General features: G+C 37.7%; 1 protein-coding gene across 1 annotated transcript in view; it reads left to right on the plus strand.

Annotated features, from left to right (window-relative positions):
• Window positions 1–17467, plus strand: part of LOC107694146 (neuron navigator 3-like) — a 184387-nt gene that overhangs the window by 111180 nt on the left and 55740 nt on the right. The window contains exons 10-12 of the mRNA XM_016493750.1: window positions 1086–1659; window positions 12324–12692; window positions 14124–14255. Of these exons, the coding sequence (XP_016349236.1) occupies window positions 1086–1659; window positions 12324–12692; window positions 14124–14255 (1075 nt within the window). The remainder of the gene's footprint in view (window positions 1–1085; window positions 1660–12323; window positions 12693–14123; window positions 14256–17467) is intronic.

Consider the following 17467-nt stretch of genomic DNA (forward strand, 5'->3'; position numbering starts at 1 on the left):
GGCAAGCAATTTTTTAATAGCTTGTCGGGACAGTGAATGAAAAAAAAAAAAAAACATTTAAAAATGAATTAATTATGAAATATAATATAATATAATAAAATATAATATAATATAATATAATATCTGTGCCTGTTTTTTAGCGCAATATAATAATTGTATATAATGTTTATTACAATATTTATTTAAAAGTATTATATTATGTTATATTATATTAATTATATTATTTTATATTATATTATATTATATTATATTATATTATATTATTATATCGTTTTTTTATATATATAATTTCCAGATAGTTAAGCTGTGTGCTGCAGCATTTACAAATGGATCATCTAAACAACCTTCTTCAGTATAAAGAAAGTCTAAGGAGTGATCACAGTGTTACAAGCTAGTTTCGTCTTATGTTATTCCCACAACACACACACACACACACGCGCGTTTTGCTGCAAAGGTGTGTGCTAAATCGGTAGCTAACATCAACAGGAAAACTGCCATCATTGCTGCAAAGAGAAACAGAGAGAAGAAAGAGGGAGATGGATAAAGAGAATGAAGCAGCTCACAGCATGTTAAAAGGAGCAGGCGGACCCTGAGCTTGCGTCTGAGAGTGCACACACACACACACTCAGTCTCTCCTGCTGTCCCTTGGAGCGTACCACATGCGCTCGCTCCAGCCGGTAATTAATAGACAGAGTGTGTGAAGAGTCTTCGCTCGCTGAAAGAGAAACAGGAAGAGGGGGAGATGCCGTGAAGGACGTGTATCACAATTTCACCGTAATCTGGTGCAGATCTGCTTCCCACGAGCCTCCGTGCTGCATTGAAGGAAAGAAGTGAGAGAAGAGAAAGAGAGGAGGAAGACAGGAGGAGTACGCTCTGAGTGCATGCACTTGGATGCTGGTTGTTGGCTGCGGCGAGCGAGCATGCGTGTGGGCAGGATGATATTTGAAGCTCCCTGGTGCAAGGGGCAGCTTTGCGACTGAGCGTGTGTGCTAGCAGCCACCTGAGGCTCGCAGATCATGTGAGGAGGAACTAACTTCAACATAAGGAAGAAAAAGTGTAAAGAACGTGTGAAAATATGAAGCGAGGAGCCGAGTTTTCTGTGTTCCAGGGCGGCAGCCCGCCTCGCAAGTCATCGCAGCCTCTCCCAGACAACTTAAACCTCCGCAAGCAACGTTCTCTCGGCAATCTCGTGCTGCTTAGCGATGGGGAGCAGAGGGTTTATGCCTTTGAGCTGAATGCACCTTGCCCACCTTCGACATCCTCCGGGACATCGTCTTCGTCGCCCTCACCCCAACATGGCCGAGGTAGCACCCGAAGACATCCGGACAGCAGCACCCGAGCTCGCTCACTCTCGCTGTCCCTCACCAAGGTGCTTTCCCAATCCGAACACTCCCTTATTCCTGTGCCCTGGGGTCGTAAGTCCAGCCGGATGGCTCCTGCGCTTCAGCACCAGCGGCCCGAGATGGTGGAGAAAGCGGGCAGCTGTCGTAAATCGGATGAGGACCCCGAGGCAGGTCCGGCGAGCACCGGAGGAGACTGGGAGCTTGAGAGTGCCAGGGAGGAGAAGGCACAGCTGGATAAAGAGGTTATACTCACTATGTTGGGAGACCTGGAGCAGGTTTTGAACCCACAGACACGCCGTAAGTGCAATGCCGCATAGCGAGTCACTCAAACACATCAGTAACATACTTTAAGAGTCTTTGATTGTGCATTGCTGTTGTAATGGTCAGTTTTATCCTTGAACTCTGGGTCGAGTGTGTGTGTAACTGCATTAGAAACTGTTCTGGGAGGTGTCTGGGTGAATTATGGTTCTCTGATTGTGCTATAGGAGAACATTTAGAAGCCAGATTCACCTGCCGGCTATTGAAGTGCTGCCGTGCTGTCTGCTGCTCTGATCAATAGCTCTATTTACCCTTCCGTCAGTGTGATCCATGCTTTTATTCCTAGTCCATCTAGTGTTAACCGTCAACCACGGGGCTGTTTGTTCACAAGCCCAACACCTCATCTTATTGAAGTAATTCAGTTCCCTGTAGTTCAGACTTATAGCAGCATTCTTTCGCACAGCTTTTGAGTTGACTAAGGCAATGCTTTAAAGGCTATTTCATATTCTTTTTAGTGGTCAATTTAAATTTTTGCTAACAATTTAACTTTTGCTATATTTAAATGAATAGTTCAACAAAAAATTAACATTCTGTCTAAAAATCACGTCGTTCCAAACCTTTGTGCATTTCTTCTTCTGTGAAACACAAATGAAGATGTTTTGAAACAAATTCAGGCAAAACAGTGAAAGTCAGTAGGGTCTGATGTTGTTTGGACCCCAGCATTCTTCAAAATATTCTCAGAAAAGAGAAATACATAAAAATTTTGAAAGACACAAGGGTGAATATTTGAACATTCAGTTTTGGCTAAACTCTCAGTTTTGGGTAATCTCTATAAAGTTAGAGGTTTGTTCAAATCTCTATGCTTACGAAACTCATTGTAATGTAAAGGGATTTATCTCATTATGCACAGTATTTGCTATGGAGATGAATCATGCAGCTTTTTTAGGGAAAATGTGCTATTACGCAACCTGACTAATGATTTTAGCCTTACATATGACAAAAAGACAAAAAAAAAGTCATAGTGATCACAATATCACTAGCGAATAACAAAAAGCAACCATTTGGAACACCTTAACACCCACTCATAACGCATTAGCAACTGTATAGCAACACCCTATCAACCAATCAGTACATCCTAGCATCATGGCAGTCAAATTTGAACAACATTTTTTCTCTAAAGTCAACTTTTAATATTAGTCAAGGTTTATTGGACCAAAATTAGTCATTGTTTACTTTTACATGACCATTTTCCAACCTCTCTCTGAAACTGAATTAAGCAGGTTTTTGCTACTGTACCTTTAACGCTATATGTAAATGACTAAGCTCTTTACTATGAGGGCGCACAACCCTGCTGTGTCACACATTTGCATCTCCATTTGAAATGAGTGATACAGTACAACACAGCTCTGAATTATGCAAAACACAAACCTCACAATGCATTCGATTCCGGTTTGAAGCTGTAGACTCTGAGGTTAGCTTTCACACTGCCACAATGAGGTTAAATCAGTGCAAACTCTCAGCTACCATCTGATCCGACAGAGCCAGCGGTGTGTCCTCACGCCCTCCTTTGCTGCTGACAGGCTCAAGTGGTGCTTGCAGAAATGTGTCTGCTCACCCAGAGGGCAACAAGTGCACATTATGCCACCCAGAGCCCTCTTGATCATCAAGTATCTGAGTCAAAAGCTCTTGTATGGTTTGTTCGTATCCAGCATTCACATGCAATGAGAATAGCCATGCACCTGCTATGTGTGTGTGGGTTTGAAATGGCCCTGTAGCTCTATATGTGAGATGCAGGGGAGAGAAATTACTTTATTTGCCTTACACAGTTTGACTGAATGGTCCATTACAATCCCATAAAACAACGCCTTCTGGGTAAAAGAGAGCCTGATACATTCACAGTGACTCAATATGGCCCTCCAGGGTCATGCCTTTCTGTGCTGTAGGGATCAGGATGGTCAACTAGTTAAATTAGTGAGGTTGAGTGTTTTTTGTTTTTTTCATTAGGTTGTCGTTTTAGCTTTAATATTTGATGCATTGTGCTTTAAAAGGGATGGATTTTGAGAACGAGAATTTCAGCATGGTAGCTGAAAGTGTCATTTTAGAGACTGATCTTACTTGGCTAAAGCCATTCTCTTTACTTCATCGAATTGGTGGTTAGTCATGACACTCTTGCACTTGGTTGTGCTCTTCATCAATCTTCTACCCTCTCAGACGGATCTTCCACTCAGATGGCTTGTGTCAGGCTCACTTGCATGATTGCTTCTGTTTGTCGGGTTGTCTTCCACAAAACAGACTGATTTGACTGTTTATCTGTATATAGGAGAGTGTCCAGTTCTTTCAGCAGCAGCACAGATGTGCTAACACACAATATGGGGTGGGGTTTACTTACACAAGAGAAAAATAAGCTTTGACCTTGAGGTGTTTGACAAGTGAGAAGTGCTGTTGGAAACGGTTGTGGGTGTAAATCTTAATGCGATTCATCATGGTTCACATGGGAATCACCTTTTATATTTCTTATTTATATATTTTTTTCACTTTTGCTAAAGAATTCTAAAATGTTTTAAGGTCACATTTAAAATAAATTGTAAAATTAACGTGTGTTGTGAAAGTAATTATGATCAGTTTTGATGTACTGTAACGCTCATTTTAAATGCCCACATACTGTATGACAGTTTCACTGCAACATAATCATACAAGCAACACACTTAAGATCAGTGCACAGATATACTGTTTTTTTCCCTGTTTTTTAATTAGTGTTTTAGATCATATGCAATTGGCATTGTATTTTACAGTCAGGAGGTGTGCATTAGGGCCAGACAGGATTGGATCAAAGAAGCAGGTCTCTGATGGGATGCGGGAGCCCTGCAGACCTGCTGTTAGACCTCCTACTGCCATCATCAGCCTGTATGAGTGTCTCTATGAGTGTCTTTGTTCAATGAGTTTAATGCAGTGGAAAAGAAGCACTTAACTGAACCTCAGCAGATCCAGAGCCTGTGTTCTAGTGGTGTTGTATTCAACTCTTTCAAGCGAACAAATCATATTCAAATCAAGATTCTTGCCTTTGATGTATTTTTCTGGCTTCGTAAGGGTGTTTTTGCAATTTATTATTAGTTAATTTAGTTAATAGTTTAGTTAATTAGTTAATAGTTTACTTATTATATGTATTTATTTTATTAAATAATAGAGAATGGAGAAAAAAAGATAGATATACTTAGTTGTCATTTGTGGGGAAACAGCATTAAAACAGCATTTCTGGAGTCTACTTTGTATCTCAAAGTAGATTTTTAAATTAATCAGTTGAGTGAATGACTCAATGACTCATTAGTCACTAACAATAATGCTGTAACCTGCAGAAAAGATTCACTAAATAAATCTTTAATGGGGGAACAGATCCAAATAATTTATATCACTGACAGGAGATAATCATTTATTAAAACCCCAATTCCCAAACACCCAATTACTGCAGAAAATACATAAGCATAACCACATTCGTCCAGCCTATTTCAGCCCCTCTCTCTATCTCACTCACAATGTGAACGTAATTTCACAGGAAAGTGGTTCAGAGGCAGTGCACTGACATGACAGATGGTGTTGGCCCTAACTCTCTCTCTTTCCCTCACTGGGAGCATCTTCTTTGGAAATCAATGCTTGGCCTTTTTGTTTCTTTCATAGCACATTGCTTCTCAAAGGAGCCAAAAAGGTGTTAGACGCTTCCTCACACTCCCTCGCCAGTAAAGCTAACCAGTAAAGAGCCCATGAATCAAAAAAACTCTTGGCGTTCATAATGGTCAGATATATATTGTTGACACACGGCTGTCAGGCTGTGCTCGCAATGAATGAAGATAAGGAAAAGCTATTCTTCACTGTGACAAACTAAACAGAGTAATTCAGTAGAATATGTTTTATAACGTATGACAGATGGAAAGAAGATAGTGATCCAGCCAGGACTCTTTTAATTGTACGGAAGAGCTTCATTTTTCACCTTTGTGACACTGTTTGGTTGTCAGGAAGTTAAAGTGTGGTTTCCTGAGGCATTGGCCCACTATGTGGATTCCATCATACATACGGTGGAGTCTCGCAGGAGCTTTTCAAATTGACTTCCATTCATCTCCAAACATACCATATGGTATATATTCTGAAAGAGTATAGAATGTAAGTGTTCTTTCAGAAGCTTCTTTGCACACCTATTCACCGCTGTGTTGGGAATGCCACAAAGCTCTATTGATCTGAGCCTGTGTTCATGTTTTGAAAATTCTCTGAGCTTAAATATTGTATTGATTGATGACATAGAAAAAAAAATCCTTCTTCAAGGTCAAGACAGTGTCTCGAATAAAATAAAAATCCCTCTAGACTTAAAGTCAAGAATTTCAAGAGGATTTATCAAATGTTGACTTATAAAAACCATGTAGTTACTATATAGGCAGCTTACGTTAGTGTTAATTTTTTCAGCCTTTTTTAAAATGTTGTCTTAGTCTTAGGGCCAGATTTACTAAACAGGGCAAATTAGCATTAGAGCGCAATTCCATAAAAGTGCCGGTGGGAGGGGACAATTCTGCGGGTGATTTACTGACAATGTGCACATTTAAGAACACAGACACAACATCTCATTTCCATAATGAGCAGCACAATCTACGAAGAGCAGCGCAAATTACCGCCTGCTTTAAGACAAGCTTTTTTGGGGGCATTAAATAACGCCGCAAATACCAGTGAATTGGCGAGCGCAAATCTTAGTAAATATTAATTTCAATACTCTCCTCCCATAAATTTACAGATCGAAAGGGAAACTCCTACAAATGCATATTAAATAAGGTGAGTCACAAAAATAACTGTGTCCACATCTTTTCAGCACTAATTTCCCACTGTGTGTCTTTAGTAAAGCCTGACAGTAGTTTTTTAACACCACATGAGGTTTTGCGCTGGTGCAAGCTGATAGTAAATCTGACCCTTAGTCTTTTAAATTAGACTTAGTCTTATTCCTGTCAGATGTACGTTTATTATCATATTTAGTCAACCTTGTCCCGTTGTTGCTTAGTCAAGTTTTAGTCGACTAAATGTCTGAGCATTTTCGTCTAGTTTTAGTTATTGAAAACTTTTCGTCACATTTTCGTCATGCTGTATAATGGTTACACATGATGCTTTTCAGATCATCATCGGCGCTACCGCAATGAAGAGCGCATGGTTGGCAGATTGCAAAAATGAAGCAAAACACCGGGCAGAAAATTTATCTTTTTAACAGAGAAGCTCTGATTTGGGGATTTTAACTCCTGATATCTGGCAACCGCACACATGAAAGCTTGCATTAGTAGGAGTGTACAGCAGTCCACAATAATATTTTATCTCCTTTTTTTGGAGAAAATAAAAAAAGATTTTGGTAATTTTTTCTATTTTTTATTTATTTATTTTTATCACAGTTATCATCTAATGACCTTATTGTCATCTCGTCATCATCTCATTTTAGTCATGGGAAAAAAGCTTGTCAATGAACATTTTCGTCAATAAAATTAACAATAGTTTAAGTTAAATATTGTTATTTTTTATAGTTAAATTATTATTCATTACTAATTGTTTTTAATTTTGTTATTATTAATTTTTATTGCAAAATATATTATCTTCAGTAGTGTACTAGAAATAGAATATTTCTTCTTTATTGTACCCCATAACTTTAAAAATTATATTTTTATATGTTTCCAGATTTAAAAGACAAATACCCACTGTATACATAATGCATTTCAATGACAAATAAGATGTGTATGAAATTGCTAACATTAACTAAACACTTATTTTACTCAAAGCATTTACTCAAATTTCAAAATATATTTATGCATTATGAAAGTGAAAGTGAAAGTGACGTGACATGTGGCCAAGTATGGTGACCCATACTAGGAATTAGTGCTCTGCATTTATCCCATCCTAAGTGCATACACACAGCAGTGAACACACACACACCGTGAACACACACCCGGAGCAGTGGGTAGCCATTTATGCTGCGGCGCCCGGGGAGCAGTTGGGGGTTTGGTGCCTTGCTCAAGGGCACCTCAGTCGTGGTATTGAAGGTGGAGAGAGCACTGTACATTCACTCCCCCCACCTACAATTCCTGCCGGTACGAGACTCGAACCCGCAACCTTTGGGTTACGAGTCCGACTTCCCCATTATGAATTGACTAAAAAAAAAGTTTTTGGAACCGATTGTGTTAATTGGCAAGCATACATGACATAATCTCAAAATGTTGGCATATTTTTCAATCTAGAGCTTGTTTAATGTCTCATTGTATGTACTGTACAATCAAGATTCCAAACCATCATAAGCCATGATTGATTAATATGTAACTGATCAGCACCTCTCTATCTAGTAGAATCCCATAGGATCCCATTCATCTAATGGAATGTTGAAATGAAATAACCTCCAGCTCTTTTCCCACCAGTGGCTTCTGTAATTGTGTTCCCGTTTCATCAGGCCATTTGATTTCTGGCCGTCCGTTCAAGGGATAGCAGAGGAGGGTGGCACATTCAGAAAAATGCTGCAGTCTTACCCTTTCCCAATAGCACTAGCATGTTGCTAAGAGACGGGGGTTGTCGAGAAGGCAAGACATCAGGAATATATATAGTGGAACTGTCAGCTGTCATGAGGAGTGACATCAGAGAGGGAGATAAACGCTGGTGACTGGGCCAGAGGGGGGTTCGGCAGATCAATAGATTAGACAGAGCAACCTGCCCAAATCTGCTGCATCCAGTGACGTTAACTAACTCCAGATTCATGATTTATGTTCTTAGCAAGCCATAAACCTCAGCTCATACACTTCTTGTTGACTTTGATTTGTAGACGAAAAGGAAAGTCATTGTTTCTTAGTTGGTCTGGGTTCTTTGTTCAACACTCTTGGGAGTAGTACATAATACCATACTGCATGGATGCTCGCATTACACAGTTCTGGAGCCACTTTTAGAAAATGCTGGGTGACCAGATGGCTTTAAACCTGACCAAATTTTTGCATCTAAATAAAATTCCCACAGATTGAAGTTTAAAAATGCTGCAAAAGGCATTCAAATTGATTAACATTGGTTATTAGGTGTGATGAACTAACAATGAACAGTGTTTTCACAGCATTTATTTTAAAATATGTTGAATTGTATGAATCAATTGTATGTTAATTTATAGTTTTTATTCATATTTTTAATTAGCATTTATTTTCATATTTTCAGTTTTTATTTTAACTTTAATTTTAGTGATTTAATGTGCTTTGTGCATTTTTATTAGTTTGTTTTATCATTTTTAATATTTCTGTCAGCTTTATTTTTTGTTTTAGTGTTTTTATTTGAACTTTATTTAACTTTTATTTAAAATGTATTGCAGTTGATTGCCAAAGCAACATTTCTCTTTTTTTTTATTTCATCTAATATTTATATTATTCTATTCCATATCAATTTTACTTACTGAAATTATGTCAGTAATAATTTTTAATTACTTCAATAATAGATAATAGTTTTAATACAGATTTTTAATTTTGGCTAACACTAACAACACTGTTATAAATTAACATTCGTTGATGTATTGAACGAACAGTTATATATACTGTGTGTATGTATATATATATATATATATATATTTTTTTTTTATATATACATTTTGGCCTAGATTAATAAATTATGTAAAAATCTGTTAGTTTATGATATTTAATGCTAGTGTTGATAAACTGAACCTTATTGTAAAATGTTTTTGTACCACAGTAATTAAAAAATTATAAATTGCAAAACATTAGTTATCCTTGCCTTCCTGCATGAATCCATCTAATCCATTCCTGCCTGTACTGAAAAAATAAATAAATAAATAGGATTTACTTTGAAACAATTGTCAGTTCTTACTTTAAATAAATTGTTAGTAAATTTTCACAAATAACTACAAACAAACAACAAGTAACACATTGAATTAAACATGAAATTTTCAAATATTTGAATGGTATGGTATTTTCTTAAAACATACTTCCGTAATGTTTATTCACAACTTTCAAAAATCATTTTTACAGTGTACCCGGTCAAAACCCCCTTCTGTTTTTTTGCTTGTATATTTGTATATGCATGCTTCTCATTTTTATTAGTCTTTTCCACATACTGGAACTATTTTAATAAACAACTTCAACTGCATGAACCCAACTGTGTTGTATCATATCATCATATATGAACGTGGTTTTGCGCAGCTTGTCAGTGAACAACGGCTCTGTGTAGTAAATGCTGCTCCATGTGAAAACACACACGTGATGGAGATTTACCGCTGATTACAGAACCCGCTTTACTAACAAGATGCGCATTAAATATCACATACGATTTATCGTGCAGCCCTACTGTGTTGTGTTCAGACTGCAGAATTCAATATTACTGCTCAAATGTCCTATTTATACAAAAACACTGGTCAGCCATGTGTGTGACCATCACTGGCTTGTTATCCATCCTCCATTGCTGCTGAGTCACACGTCTCCGGTGTATTTCATAACAAGAGCATCCACACACAAACAGAACATGCTTTGATAGCCACACTTAGCGCTGGCGGCCACCCTCTCAAATATACCAAGCACAGCAGAATAACAATAAGCATGAAAGCTGTTTCTGTAAATGAGAGTTTTGGATTGTTCAATACAATTCAACTACTGTAGCTCACTTTTTCACAGTATTTGAAAGCATATCTCTTTCATAGGACCTTGTTAACCAGCTTACATGCTAGCTAACCACTAATGAGACTCATTCTGAATGGACTTTGATCGTGAGGATATTAATATACCGGCTTTGTAGTCATGACAACATCGCCTTGTGCTGATGACTTATTTGTTAAGTGACACTCATTTTTGACCCCCTGCTGTTGTCCCCTCATGCAAGTAACTGACTGACTGTCATATTATTGTGGATTTGTTGCTTGTAGAGATTGTTTAAAGACTATTTTATGTTCTTGAATAATGCTGAATATTTATGTTAATTCTAAGATTAAACAGCACCTCAAAATTTACCCTAGAAATGGAAAACATCCCTGTAATGTGATTGTCTCACCACTAGAGAGAGCTGTTGCAGGACAGTCTTCTTACATTATGGGTGTGTCAAGATGGGCATCTGCAATTGAGCATCTGTCCATATGCTGTTTTCTCACACGTTCCCGCATCAACAAGCTTGTGATGTGTGGAGACGCTATGCACACATCAGTTCACACATTGATAGTCACGCAATCAGAGACATGGACCGAGCACTTAACAAAGGTCAGGAGGTGAAACTGAAGTTGTGCCCGTGCTAACATGCTTGTTGATGGGCTGCTGCTAGTTGAAGTGGATTAGACATGACATGATGAGAATAGCTTCCATGTTATGGAGAGCAGCAATCAAACAGGCACATTGGCAATCTTTCTGCTTCAGCTGGGTCCTTCACACCACGCTGAACACTCACAAGCTACAGATAGAAGACCTGCTGTGGAGAGAGACTCGGTCTAATATAGACATATCAAGGATCTGATGTGGGCAGGATCTTATAAAGACACTACTGTATGTATCAGTTAAAAAGCTTAGTTATTATAGTTTTGAATATTATTTTTTTATAGTTTTATTTTATTTATTTTTTTTTTGGCATTTTGCCTTTTTTATTGTGATAGGACAGTATTTAGACAGGAAGCGAAGTGGGAGAGAAAGAGGGGGGGCAGGATCGGGATAGGAACTCATTGCGCACAACAGCGCAAATATGTCGGCGCGCTGCCCACGAGGCTATTGGCGCAGACATTTTATTTTATTTTTTAAATGTTTGGACTGCCAAATTTCATGTTAACTAATATAAAATAACTCATAGCTGTGCGCATTGTTAGTAAATCACCCGCAGAATTTGTCCCTCCCATCGGCGCTTTTATGGAATTGTGCTCTAACGCTAATTTGCCCTGTTTATTAAATCTGGCCCATTGTGTATCGATTAGCATTCCTATTCATGTCAATGGCACTCACTCTCCAAGAAGTATGTACTACCATTTAAAACTGAGAAAAATATTACTTTTACTTAGCAAGAATGCATTAAATTGATCAACATTGCCAAAATATATTTATAATGTTCTTCCTATTTATCAAAGAAACCTGAAAAAAATGGTAACAGTTTCTACAAAAATATTAAGCAGCACAACTGTTTTCAAAACAGCATACTAGAATGATTTCTGAAGGATCATGTGACACTGAAGACTAGAGTAATGATGCTGAAAATTCAGCTTTGCCATCACAATACATTTTAAAATATATTAAAATATAAATCAGTTATTTTAAATCTTAATAATATGTCACAATATTAGTGTATTTTTGCTCGGATAAATGCAACTTGGGAGAACATAAGATTCTTCTTTCAAAAACATTTAAAAAATCTTACTGACCCCAAACGTTTGAACAGCGGTGATACAAGTTTTGTAGCAAATCAGCTCAATTGTCAATCATATTTGTGTATTCAACATATAAGTCTGAGTCAGCACAAATATTCAAAGACACTTGGTGGATATTTTAAACTCTAAACTTTAGAAACAGTGCTGCATTGCAGGGTACAGATTGGTCCTCAAACTGTCAAGCAAACTCCTCACCTTGGCACAGGTGCTGGATATTTATGCCTTTAAATAGCAAGTCAGCTTCTTTCAGAAGCAGGATATTGATCTAATTACCAAAATCCGCCTGCAGTCCCAAAATGCTCTCCTCTAATCTCCTTCTCTTCCTCTATTTTATTTCTTTGTAGTACCCTTGAGACAACATTCGACACCACTGTAACTACAGAAGTGAATGGTCGTGGCCTCCCTGCCCTTTCAAGCCGCTCCTCCCCAATGTCTTGGCGTCTCGGCCAAGCGTCGAGCCCCCGTCTTCAGGCCGGCGATGCTCCTAGCTACGCTACGCCCAGATCCAGTGCCAGCACCACTGCTCGCTATGGTGACCCCTCGAGGTTGTTATACACTGCCCCCCTGAGGAGAGCGGCCGCCTCAGGGGTTCGAGGGTCAGAGCCGGGAGAGAAGGGTGGGATTTCGGAGGCGGGGCCAGAGGTGGATGTGACCGGATACAGTAGCGATGGTGACATACTCGCCAAGAATGTACACGCAGATGATATCAGTGGGTAAGAAACTATGAAATTAGAAACCATGATGAAAAACAAACAGGGCCTTTTTTTTTTTACATATGAGATTCTTGTAGTTTAATCGGGTCAGTCGAACTATCAATCACTTTTTCTGTTGGCGTATGCAATGTTCACAAAGGGAAGGTTGTTCGAAAAAATTATGATCGATTTATAACATTTACACGCATTCCATCAGAGCAGAGAAGCAGTTACAGCTGTCTCCCAATATCCTTATGTGGGTGAGAAACACCATCATATGTCTCTGTTTGGAGGAATAGCTCAGGGTCACGTATACATCACTGTGCGATGCACTATTGCTTCTGCCCTTGCTGTCTCTATGCTGATGAATAGATGGAGAAAGAAAAATAACGCTAGAAATGAAGTCTATAAAAGACTGACTCACACGGGAACCGAAGTATTGATACTTGAACCTGAAGAAACTTGCATGAAAGTGATGGATTTGGGAATACTAAAAACACAATAAAGCTCCTGCAGTCAAAGCTGCAGGCAGTACATCAGCCTACAACAGCAATTAACTGAAGCATGATGCTAATTATCAGAACATTAATGTTTTTGCTGTTCTCTCATCTGTGACGTGTTTATAACTCACTGACTCACACCTAAGAGCATTAACACACTGTAAGTTAAAAATTATGCTCATATATACACACAGAGAAGTGTTGTTTTAGTATAATTTTTATATTTTGAATGTTTTATTTTATGTTTTCAGGTTTTTATTTTAATTTTAGTTTAAGTTTTAGTAATTTTGTGTGTTTTTTTCTTAAATTTTGTTTTTATTATTTCTTTTTCATTTTCATTTTATTCAAAAATATTTGTAATAGTTTTGGATTTGATACAACAACACTGACACAATGAAATGTATTTTGTTGTTGTTTTTAATATATAATTAAAAAATATATTACATTAAGAAAGGAATTTACCCAAAACTTAAACGTCACCGTCTTCCCATTCCAAACTGGAATTACATTTATATTTCTGAGGAATGAATGAATGAATGAATGAATACATAAATACATATATACATATATATACATAGTTCATAAAGCTCATGCACTGCAGTTTTTTTTTTTTTTTTTAAATCAAACAACTTTGTGTGAGAAACAGGCTGAAATTGAAGTCATCATTCACTGAATATCCCTGTCATAGCTCTTAAATATAATTTGTGCGTCTGCATAAACTTACAAGACGTGCAAGAACCAATAGCATTTGCCCACACTGAAAAACATGGTCAAATCTGGAAACAAAATTTGAGTAAATTATTCAATTGTATTTTTTTTTCTGGGTGAACTGTTTGTTTTCCCAAAAATATATAACCTATATATAACCTCACTTGATTTAAACCCACTTATATAACCCACGACAAATGCTCTCAGATAATAGTTGACTATTATTTTGTTGTTTAATCATAAGGTACCACACAGACGGAGGCCTTTACTTTCGGAATGTCGACCTCTACTCTCGAAATGTTGGACGCCCACCTGAGATGCCACCTGCTCGAGAGGTCGTTCAGAAAGGGGTCAAAGAGATGCAAGGGGAAGACAGGTAAGACCTCCTGTCATGAGTCAAACAAATAGAGTTCACCAATACATTTACTTCATTATTGATTGCAGCAAGTGTTTGTGGACACTTCCTGCAATATTCTAAATATGTACATTCACAATGCTAGCAGTTCTGTGTCTTTAGGCAGTAGAGTTAGTGGATTTCCACACATTTTAGGTCTCTGACAGGCTTTGAAACAGCCAAGTCCTGACGGGTTGAGAGGAAAGCTCATTTAAGAAAGTAAGAAGTTTTGACAAGATTTAAATGAATGTGTGACACTTTCCGTAACTGTGGGATATTGGCAAAATGTTCGAAAATGGAGTTCATTACATTGCTGGTCTCCTTCACTGTGTCATTTGATAATAGGAGGACGCATACATTTTTTAGCAGAAACTCTAATCTGAGTGATTTATATGAATGTAACACCATTTTGTGATGCCTAACTCTTTGAAGACTTTAACAGAGTTCAGATCAGGTGATGAATGAGATTCAGTGTTTGATGGACCTGATGTCACCTTTCTGTGATCAATGAGTTGCTTCCTGTCTTTGTCTGTGCTGTTTGAGAGCAGAGATTAATGACTGGGACGTGACTGTAACTGATGAGGTCCAGACAGTATCATAGCGGCCTGTCAGTCACATATAACCTGCATCTTGTCTGCTGTCAAACTAGGAGATGAGAACATCTTTTTAGTATCTGTATATAAACAAATCTTTGTTTTATGAGACTAAAATGCAATGCATATTTTGACAGAATTCATCTGTTGGATAGTTTCACATAGCTGGTGCAGTCAGCATAATGTCTCTTCCACTTAAAGGTGGGGTAATCGATTTCTGGTAGCCAATGTTGACATTTGAAATCACCAAAACAAACACGCCCCTACCCCAAAAGGGTCTCGCCCCTATTTTGATAGCTCCGCCCCACACATACGTACGCAACCCAGGCAACGATTAGTTCTGTGAAACAAAGCAAAACCAATGTTACACCGTGTCTACACTAGATATATATATACATATTTATGGTCTACACTGGATGTACACTTTATACCCGACAGAAAACTGCTGCTGGGTTCTATTCATGACGTATTGACACAAATTTCAAATGATTTTCAACGGTCGCTTTGCCGCGTCCAGTGTAGACAGACTTTAGCTGTTGCGGCGCAGAAACAAAGCAACCTCGGCGTCCGATCGCAGGCCTTCCGCTCCTTGAGTTCTCTCCAGCGCTGGAAAGCTGATCCGATATTTACACGGGTCCTACTTCTTGCCTTATGCCTTCTTTTGTTCCGCAGTCGTTTTCCTCTTTTGTTTTTTATCCGCCATCTCTATCTTTCTGTCGCTCGGCTCGGCTAATTTCCGTCCTGTGCACTGAACGCTCTCTCCTCCACATCATGAGTAGACACGCCCCTTACTGCTGATTGGCTACAAGTTTGTTTTGCTAGTCGGCCCGAATCAGTTTTCTAAAGCGTTTTTGAAAAATCGCTTACCCCACCTTTAAGAGCTTATTTGGGCCGAGAATTGCTTGATTATATATCAAGCAACCTTTTGGCCAACATCCATTAGTGACCAAACAACAGTGTTTACAAGACGTTTAGGGTCGTGCATATAAAACCGGATGTAATTCTGAGAACTAAATGATAATGTAAGTGTGCTAAACAATATGTTGTTTACTTTTTCCTAGTAGTCAAGCAAAGGATATTTTATTTATTTGTTCATTCATTCATTCTAGCTATAACCAGTACCAGTACGATTGCTAATTGTAAACTATTTTGCCTGTTTTAAAATAATAATCATAACCAATGTTCATTTAGTATAATTGAGATACTATTGTAATATTTTTATTTTTTATTTTTATATTTTTGTTAAAGTTTTTGTAATTTCATTGTGTGTTTTTGTCCTTTTTAGTATTTTTTATGTCTGTAAACATGTCTAATATTATTCATTTTATTTCAGTTTTAGTTTTATTTATGTTAGTACGTTGAGGTAAACTAAATTAAACTGAAAAATATTACCTTTGGAACTAGCTGTTTTTTATTTATTTATTATTATTATTTCATATTTTATTTATTTATTCATGTAACGTTTTTTTCCATTGCATTTTTAGTTTTAGTTAACTATAATAACCCTGATCATAACCATAACAACAACTAGTAGTAGTAGCAGTAGTATTACTATTAGTATTATTAAAATTTGAATACGATATGATCCGTGTACATTTCATTGAAAGTGCATGATGCAATGATGAAGCTTGGAGCTTATGATTTTGACAGCTTTAGCTATTTCTTTGCATTAGACAGTTCCGTCCATGGACTACCTGCTGCTTCGCTTGGAATTCTTGGCATTCAAGCTGTTTCCATTCCCCACCGGTGTCAAATGTTTTTCACAACCTAAAATCCAGTAAACTGCCAGAGCCTCGAGCCTCAGGGAGGCATCGTATTTTGGTCTTGCCTCCAGTAACAGTCAGTCATTCTATGGATGAGGATCAGCTGTGCTGAAGGTCCCCAGACTGAACCTCGCTCCCCAGACTAATGAACCCTACCTGTCCAGAGGGGATGTGACTGAGGTAAACTGTCAGCTCAGAGCCCCTGCGACTTTAGATTGGCATTGGGAAATTTCTCTCTCACTTTCTCTCCAATCCTGATAGCTTTCACTTGATTAGCATTTTATTTTAGTAGCAGCTCATTTATTTTACTGCTGTGAATGATTACTGAATGTTTAGTAGTCAGTACCTGTGTGTTTTATGGTTAGTATTTCACTGACCCCTGACTCCCTGACCAATTACCAGCTCTAATTGGCAAGATAAACATGATCCCTGTGCGCTTGTTCTCTGTGCGATGTGATGTTATAGGGTGAAGAGAGCAGAAGGTTCCAGAGGGACTCATTACAGTCGCTGCTTAATGTCGTTCCAAGTCCGAATCTGACTCTTCTCTACAAAGCACTGATAATCTGCAGCAAAAGCCATCACTTTGGTTCCTGCTGCAGAAATCTGAATAATACTGCAAATTAATAAAAACAAGACTAAGCTATGTGATAATATGCTGTTTTTAATATAAGTGGTGTTGCTAAGGATTATGGGTTAGTGATTTGATCAGACTCCTACTTATATTATATTATATTATATTATATTATATTATATTATATTATATTATATTATATTATATTATTATTAAGTGTCGAATGGGGATAACTTGTATTTTCTTCTAAAAATGTTGAATATACTT

Source organism: Sinocyclocheilus anshuiensis, unplaced genomic scaffold (assembly GCF_001515605.1).
Source record: "Sinocyclocheilus anshuiensis isolate Anshui unplaced genomic scaffold, SAMN03320099.WGS_v1.1 scaffold1003, whole genome shotgun sequence".
Classification (NCBI taxonomy): Eukaryota; Metazoa; Chordata; class Actinopteri; order Cypriniformes; family Cyprinidae; genus Sinocyclocheilus; species Sinocyclocheilus anshuiensis.